The sequence below is a fragment of the Mustela lutreola genome, chromosome 12, assembly GCF_030435805.1.
Source record: "Mustela lutreola isolate mMusLut2 chromosome 12, mMusLut2.pri, whole genome shotgun sequence".
NCBI classification, from domain to species: Eukaryota; Metazoa; Chordata; class Mammalia; order Carnivora; family Mustelidae; genus Mustela; species Mustela lutreola.
The window spans coordinates 32,695,435-32,704,201 of record NC_081301.1 but is presented as its reverse complement, the minus strand read 5'-3'; the positions used below and the strand labels follow the sequence as shown (position 1 = coordinate 32,704,201).

General features: G+C 47.8%; 1 protein-coding gene and 1 long non-coding RNA gene across 3 annotated transcripts in view; one reads left to right on the top strand and one right to left on the bottom strand.

Moving 5' to 3' along the window:
* Positions 1–381: 381 nt before the first annotated feature.
* Positions 382–8,298, top strand: LOC131812493 (uncharacterized). The gene is made up of 4 exons (XR_009346375.1): positions 382–1,027; positions 6,297–6,411; positions 7,027–7,075; positions 8,059–8,298. It is a non-coding gene; the product is annotated as an uncharacterized LOC131812493 (long non-coding RNA).
* The window catches only part of TRIM14 (tripartite motif containing 14), a 28,142-nt gene continuing 21,858 nt past the window's right edge, over positions 2,484–8,767 (bottom strand). For both annotated transcript variants that reach the window (XM_059142101.1, XM_059142100.1), the window contains exons 5-6: positions 8,296–8,388; positions 2,484–5,754 (exon numbers count right to left, since the gene is read on the bottom strand). In XM_059142101.1, coding sequence (XP_058998084.1) covers positions 5,219–5,754; positions 8,296–8,388 — 629 coding nt within the window. In that variant the 3' untranslated portion in view covers positions 2,484–5,218. The remainder of the gene's footprint in view (positions 5,755–8,295; positions 8,389–8,767) is intronic.

Genomic DNA, 8,767 nt, shown 5'->3' with positions numbered 1-8,767 from the left:
CCATAAAGCCAATCCACATGACCTGAAATGTTCCTTCCCTCCAGACCTGTCTTTTCCACTACCCTTATTCCCTCCCTGCCCTGGGACTCTGTACCCAGTGAGCTGCATGGCAGTCACTGGGCATCAAGAGAAGGGATTGGTCAGGCATCTGGTGGGCTGAGAGCTGCTGAGAGCCTGCATATCTCTATGAGCAAAGAGAGGAAAGGACATTCATTCCTCCTCGCCACAATGGGGAGAGCCTGCCGTGTGCCAGGGCCTGCTTTAGGTACAAGGAGACAGCAGTGAATAGCCCACGTTTCTTCACGGAACTTTCACCCAGGTGGGGAGAGAGGCACAGCAGACCATAAGCACCGTAAGTGAATCCCAGGAAGTCAGAAGGGGATATGTGCAATGGGGGGGAGTAAAAGGGCTGCGTAAGGGAGACGGGGAGTGTGGGCATGGTGCATTTGTAGGGGGACATTTATATATGGTGGTAATGCTGAAATCAGCCCTTCCCTACTCATAATGAAATTACGAACCCAGCGAAGGAGAAAGACCCTCTGTTTTACATTGTACAGCAGCATGAACCTTTCAGAGTCCATGTCAGACTCCCCTTTGTTCTTTTGAACCAATACTGACAAGAACGATTCTTTTCAAATGTATTTCCACATTCCTAATCTTTGTGCATATTTATCTGAGCTTGTCACTCTGGTGCCTTGTTTGGAAGTGTACACTTGAGTCTCTTTTCAAATGTATATAATTAGCCTCTTGAAGTTTCTTTACTTGTGAGTATAGAGCCTCCCTCCCCTGTGGATCCCAAAGCAGGTTCTGCAGAGGCCCTGATATTTTTTTTTTTTTTTAAGATTTATTTCAGACAGAACAGGAGTGGGAAAGGCAGAGAGAGAAAATCTCAAGCACACACCATGCTGAGCACAGAGCCCAATGCAGGGCTTGATCCCACGACCAAGAGATCACGACCTGAGCTGAAGTCAAAGAGTCAGACAGTTAACGGACTGCACCATCCAGTCACCCCGAGGCACTGATATTTGTAAGTGTGGTTGGGGTGGGGAGGGAGTCCTGGGCTGTACTCATGTGTAAAAGAGAATGTGTTCAATTGATGTGCTAAGAATTGAAGTTTGAAGGAAAATTATCGCCTGTGTTTGCCACAGGTGGGTAAACAGCACACCCACAGCCAGTAGCAGCGGGCCATCTTGTGTTGCCCTTGGCTGACCTGAGGGTGGAAGGATTGATATCCCAGCATGCCTTTAGTCCATTCTGGTTGGGAAGCTCAGGTCTATTAGATGTCCTTGACCACCTGCCAGGTGGGAGATACCCGACCAGTGCCGCTGGAGAGTTCTTGGCCTATTGGGTGCAGGTACCTCTACAAACGGTATGCTTTATGTGTGAATTGCTGAGATGTTTTCTAAAGGTTATGGGAGCCATGAATGGGAAACTTGGGAGTAGGGATGGGAGGGGAGGCATGGCAAGGGAAGGCCTTCTGGTGGTACTTTAGTTCAGCCTTGTAGGTTAGGAAGTGACAGGAGGAGGAATCTTGGGATTTGAGGCACAGACTTGGGAGGTGCCAGAGTGTCCAAGGACATGCAGGTGATGGTTTGGCAGGGACTGGCTCCATGCGGATGAAGGATTTAGAAGGTGGTCAGAAAGGAAGCAAGGAGCGGTGCACAAATGGCATAGTTGGTTAAGCATCCAACTCTTGATTTCAGCTCAGGTCATGATCTTGGGGTCGTGAGATTGAGCCCCACATCAGGCTTTGCACTGGAGTGTGGAGTCTGCCTGAGATCCTCTCTTCCTTTCCCTTTGTCTACTGCCCCTGCTTCTCCCCCAGGCTCCTGCTCTCTCTTTAAAATAAATAAATCTTAAAAAAAAAAAAAAAAAAAAAAAAAAAAAAAAGGAGGAAGCAATGGCCTTAAAGCCTGTGGAGTTTGGACTTTGTTCTCTAGGTGGTGGAGAACCAAGGAAGGCTTCTGGGGATATGCTGGACTGAGATTTGGCCCCACACCCACGTGCTGACCCCTAACCTCACCTCACATGCAGCTTGGCTCCTTCTCATAGTGTAGACTCCTGCCCACCAGGACCAGGCTGTGCAGGCCCACCTGTGTGTGTGTCCTCTGCTAGGCTGACATCACTTTCCCCTGCTCCCTGACAAAGGAGAATCGCAGAAACAGAAGAGATACAAGAGGTAAGGGAGGGTCCCTGAATTTCTAAGAATCAGTAAGGGACCACAGATGGCTTCCATGTTGCTAAAGGATGATCACAGAGATGCCAACAACTACGTAATATTGTCTTGGATCGGAGCAGCTAGGAGGGAGGGCTTGTCTTCATGTAGGCAAGCACTTAGTGATACTCTGTAGTGAATTCCCCATCACTAGCACTGTTGAACCTGGGACCAGCTGTCTACCACAAGAAAATTGTGGAGGGGACGCCAGGTGAGTGAGGTCCTGTCTGGGCCTACACGCAACGTGAACTCCCAGTGAAGAACACAGTTAAAAGGTTACAGTGTTCATATTTATTAAATCATAGACTATAAAATTAATGTCATTTAAAAATATATCTGCAAGCAGTTTGCTGTATTAAGAAATTTCTGTAAGTATAAATCTGAAGGAGAATTAGGTCAGTGATCTTCTAATCATGGACCCCAAGGGAAATTTTGGTCCTGTATGGAGAATATTCAAGGAGGTTCCTGCTACCACAGGATGGCCGCTGGGAAGGCTTGTGGGTCCTGGCATGGTACAGTACTGGATGGTTTTTAAAGCAAGTTCATAGCCATTGGCCAATACTAGAAGGCAGGGTCACTGCCCCCATTTTACAGATGGTTCTCTGAGAGGTGAAGTGACTAGCCCAAGGTCACATGACTGTGCACTGAAACTGCCGCTTTTTGGCAGCACAGGTCTTGATACAGAGTCAGCACTGGATCAAAGCCAGTTTTTGTCCTGTATAGTCCAGCTCTGTCTCTGATCATGCATTCCAAACTCAAGTTCCTCTCTGGATACAGGACCTCATCTCAGCTCGAGGAACGTTATCCAGAGGCAGACTCAGGAGGCTAGAGCAAAGCATCATAGGCAAAACAGGAGTGAGCAGGCACCCGCCAGGGACCAGCTATGTTCACCGGAGCAGTCCGGCCTGCGGGATGTGAGCACGACCCCAGCTCCGCCATCAGCTGTGTGACCTTGAGCAAGATATTCATTCTGGATCTCAGTTTTGCCCTGCATAGGACTGGTATAACTTTGTACCTCCTAGGAATAATGTCAGGATCAAATGAGTTAATAGTTGTAAAGCATTAGAACTGTGCCTGGCAAAACAGCAGGTGCTGTTACTACCTGGGCCCGCCCCCCATCGGTCTGGAAGTAGGTCTGTGTGCATAGGGATGAACAAGCTTGTAGGGTTAGGAGCGTCCTTCATCTTCTGTCGGGAATGCCCTGTCAGAATTCAGCTCGGGGTCATCTCCAGTAGAATTAATTCTCCTTTTTTTAGCGTTCCCGGAGCAGGGTGCCTAGACGCTGTGCTGTCTCTCCATCTAAAGTTTTAAGTGATTTGGTTACAACCAAAGGCACTCTTAGGGTTCCTTCTGCCTTGATTTCCACTTGTATTACATTGCCCTGTATGAAAGTGGCATTTTTAGAAAATTGTTGGAAATTGGCGTTTTTTTGTGGTTCAAACTAACGAATGCCGAGAGCACGAGTAGGTTTCAGCTTTGCATCTTCCTCACCCTGCCACTGCCCTCTGGCTGAGCACCTAAGATACTTTGACACAGTATGATTCCAAAATCATCTGGGGAGTTTGACAAATAATGCTACATCTTCAGAACCAAGGCACAGACCCAAAAAAGAGGCCTTCCCCTTCCTGTTAAAGGAGCTGGCCCTTGAGGTCCTCCTGGTTTGGCCTTCTCTATTTCTGTGCCTTCTTAACGGAAAATGGGGTTCTCTGGGTTCTTGGCAGTGCCTGCAACTGCAGGATTGGAGGAGCATGGGGATGTCTGGGCCTATCCAGACCTTACTCTTAGCTCCTCCTCTTTAAGTTCCAAGGCAGTTGGGGAAATGGCCTGTGGTTGCTAAGCAACGGTTGCCTGCTGATTCTTCCCAACATCCCTTGAGGAATGAATAAGCAGTAAAATCTCCCACATTGAAAGCTGGGCCTGAAGAGCTTGGACAGGGGGCAAGTAAAACACTTGCCTTGGGGCTGGAGGGCTCTGAGGAACGAACTTTCAGGACCTTAGTCTCTCCCAAATGTACAGTGAGGTTAGGCTGGGTGATTCATGAGGACTTCTCAGCTCAGCTGCTTTTTGCTTCAGTGGTAGCCGGCTGCTGGTCATTGTCTGGGAGGGAAAGGGACACCCTGAACTTTTCAGGGTGGCGAGGGTATGGGACATAGCTGCCCTTGGAGAGCTTCCCACCTAGTGGGAAAGCAGGGTCCCAGGTTTGTGGCTCTCAGAGTAAGAGAGGTTCTTGTGGTTTGGGGAGACTTCCTGAGACAGTTAAGCCAGGGGAAGGCTCAGACAGGCAAAGGGCAAAGGTGCCAGAGGGTCTCTGAAAAGAGCGGTAGAAGCTAGCTGAGCATGGGGAGTTTGAGGGCAGACTAGAAAAGCCTTGAATGCTAAGGTAAAGTGCCTGCTTTTTCTCCCTGCGGTCCTTGGGAACCTTCTGGTAGTTCTAAGAGGTTAAATGAAATTTTAGGCCTGGCACTCTGGCTGTACAGTGGAGGATGAGAATGGGAGGGGGTTCCAGCCCCGAGGCGTGAAGTGCGGCTACCCTGAAGAGAAGTGACACGGACAAGCTGAAGCAGAGTGGAGAGGAAGAGGCAGATCAAAAGGACTTTAGGGAGAAGGGGCTGGATGGCTCTCATTCATTCACACATTTCTTGTGCGCCTACCAAGTGCCAGGCATTGCTGACTACTCTGTGAGGGAGAGGCCAGAGGCAGAGGATGATGCCTTCTAACAGGGTCGGGATGCTTAGGACTCACTTGGGGTCAGCACCTGGACTAAAAGTGGTGTCATGTAAGTGCTCTGGTGGTGGTGGAGAGGCCCCTTGAGAGTGCCCCGGCAGAAGAGGGGCCTTTAGGACCTGTTTGAAAACTCGCCTGGGAAAGGAGCCTTTTCAAAGCACAGGGCATGACGGGTGGGGAAGACGGGGATGCTTGGGTAGCTGACTGTAGACGAGCCACATCAGCTCGGGTGAGACCAGAGCAGTGGAAAGCCTAGGACGGTCACTCGTGCTGTGGCCCCTAGGGCAGCCGGGAGATGCTTATGGCCCCTTCCCAGAGCCGCAGCGCCGGGTAAAGTGGCTCCTGGAAAGCGGCTCGGAAGGTGTGCAGGTGGCTCATGCCGCCTGACACATCGTAGAAGGAGAGGATGCCGGCCTCGTAATCCAGGAAGACGCCCAGCCGGTCGGGGTCGTCGCGAGGCCGCAGGCGGCTGCGCTGGCCGTCGTGGAAGGCCCAGTACTCGAGGTCGTAGCGCTTGAGGCACCAGGACTGACGGTTGCAGCCGAGGCGCGCGGAGGCCGAGGCCCCGCAGCGCCGCAGGGAGGCGTAGGCCACGCCCACCCACCAGCCGACGCCCGCCTCCTGCACGTCCACTTCCCAGTAGTGGCGGCCCGCGGCGTAGCAGTCGCGACCCAGCACCTGCCACAGTTTATCAAAGCGCAGCGCGGGCGTGGGTCCCAGGCGGCCCATGAGGCCGCAGCGCACCGTCAGGCGGTCGGCAGAGAGGCGCAGGCGCGCGTGCATCGTGTCCGGCTCCAGGGTGGGTGTGCGTGCATCTGCAGAGGGCGGGGACATCGGGGGCCACACCTGGTGGGTGGGGCCAGCTCCCCCCCCCCCCCGCATGCCCCCGCTGGTCCTGACAACTTTCCAGTAGAAATTGAGATGCCAGGAATTGCCAGCGGATAAATGAAAAGCCACCCTTTTAACCCTAATTGCATCCAAGGCATTAGCTGGGGGACACGGGAAGGAGTGAAAATTTCACTGGATTTGTGCCATGGAATTTGTTGCCAATTTCTAAAAATTCAATTTTAAAAATCCTGTCCTTATTGACGCTTGGATGTATATCCTTCCAGTTTTTAACTTGCCACTTACAGTTTTTCTTATTGGTATCATGCCATACACACTTTTGCGTAATCTGGTTTTTCAACTTTGATTGTATTTGTGATCATTTTATCCTATCAAATAATATTTTTTATCAGAGTGTTTTAATGCTGACCCTAAGATTTTGCTGTGTTAAGTGTTTTATACTTTAACCTCTCCCTCCCCCTTCTCAATAGTTAGGCTTTTTAAAAAAATATTTTATTCATTTATTTTTCAGAGAGAGCACAAACAGGAGAAGCAGGCTCCCAGCTGAGCAGAGAGCCCTAAGTGGGGCTCCAGCCCAGGACCTGACCAGAGCCAAAGGCAGCTGCTTGACCAAGTGAGCCACCCAGGTATCCGATATTTAGGCTTTAAAAAAGCTCCTGAAAACACTAATATAATTACATCTTTATGCATCTGATTATTGTTTGAGGATACATTCCTAAAAGAGGAACTACTGGGTTAAGATGGATAATTTTGCTTTTAAGGCCTTTGGTATTGCCAACTTGTATCCCAGAAATGTGGTGCTGACCTAACTCCCAATAATTGTTCTCACTGCTTTGTACCATATCTGTAGACATGGAAAATGAAGTCTAGATGGTAGGGTACGTGGATAGTCTGTTTTAGTAGATACTGTCGAAGTGTTTGGAGTGTTTGGAGTGCAAAACCTGTAGCAAGGTTTTGCACATCTGAAGATTTTATTCCTGATTTTTTTTTTAGATGTTACTGAAAATTGAAAAACTGAAAATAATGTTTTTAAAATTTCATTTTCTAATTGTTTATTGCCAATATACAGAAACAGGATTGAGCTTTGTATAATGATATATGCAACAGTTCTAAGTTCACTTAATTCTAAGTTATCTTTTACTTATATTAGATTTCCTGTAATCATGTCATAATATTGTATGATATCGCATGACATTATATGACACCATAATGATATCCCCCCCCTTTTCCAATCCTTATAGCTTTCACTTCTATAGGATCTCTGGAACAGTGCTGGATGAAGCAACTATGGTAAGCATCCTTTCCTCCCACTCCTGGCTAAATACCCAACAGAAATGCCTGCATATGTGCATCAAACAGACATGCACATGAATGTTCAGAGCAAGAGCAACATTCACTACAGGCCAAACCAGAAACAATCCAAAATGTCCTTCCATAGTTTGAGTGTGCTGTATTCATACAATGAAATACTATTTACAGCAGTGAAAACAAGTTACTTCTATGCACAATAATATGGATAAATCTCCTAAATATTATGTTGAGTGACAGAGGCAAGACACCAAAAAGTACAATCTGAATGATCTAGTCCTACAAAGGCCAAAGATCGGCAAAACTAATCTACAGTGTCAGAAATCGGGAGAGTAGTTACCCTTGGTTAGTGAAGAGGAGGCTGCATGAGCAGGGCTTCTGGGGAGCTGGAAGTTTTCATTTCTTGGGCTGAAGGAGGTTATATACCATGTTTACTTTTAAAAAATGATTGGGGTACCTGGGTGGCTCAGTTGGTTAAGCACCCAACTTTGGGTTTTGGCTCAGTTCATGATCTCAGGGCTGTGAGACTGAGCCCCGCCATGGGCTCCACGCTTGGCGCAGAGGCTGCTGCAGAGTCTCTCCCTCTTCCTCTCCTTTCCCCTCTGCTCCTCCCTCTTTGTCCCCCTCTAAAAATAAAATCTTTCCCAAAAAAAAGGAGCAGCACCCCTTTGATTTCTGTACTTTTATGTATTTTATATTTCAAAGTTTACTTTAAAAATGAAATGAAATGAAAACAGGTTACAAAACAGTATGTATAGTATGATACCATATTTGTAAAATATATATATATTAAATATATTCTTATATGTATATATATAGATAAACTAAGGAAAGCTAACAGGGCAAACAATAATAGTTATCTATGGGCAAGTGACTTTAAAAAATTTGGGTTTTTTTCCCTCGTTTTTCTGCAATGAATATGTATTATTTCTGTACTTAAGATTTATTATTATTATTACTTTCAGGTAATCTCTACACCCAATGCAAGGCTCAGACTCACGACCCCCAGATCGAGTCGCACGCTCTACCAACTGAGCCAGCCAGGTGCTGCTTATTTCTGTTATTTAAAAACTAGTAATAAAGGTTGAAAAAACCCAAGTTGGGTCTGTTAGTAAAAAAAGGGGGTGCCTCCATTTCTGTGATCCCCCACAATCTGCCTGGCCCTCTCCACCCTCCCTTTGCTCCCCAGTCCCAGGGCTTACATTTTAAGAAGAGTGATCGCTCTGGTGAGGGGCTTGTTTTCAACAAGGAAGCTAGTTTGGTGCTCGAGGAGCCCGAGAGCTGGCAGTTCGTGTCTGTAACAGATTGTGAGAAATGAGTGCCTGGCCCTCATGCAGGCAGAGCAAATTACAGAATGTACTAAAAATATTACAGAACTGGAAATTCGGATCATCTCTCCCCCAGAAGCACATGCATATTTAAGCAGTAAATGCAAATTCAGGAATTGGTGACAGGAATACCCTAGGACAATACTGGGGTCTAAGGAGAAGCGTACTTCTGAGGGTGGGAAGTGGATTCAGGCCAGTGTGACTGTCCCTTGAACCTTGGGACGGGACAGCGGGCTCAAGGAGGGCCGTGCGAATCAACGATGTATTCAACAGCCAAGCGTGGGGGCAACGGCCTGGCAGACATGCCAGTGCTGGGATAAAATGGAAAATGAGAAATTAGCCATCA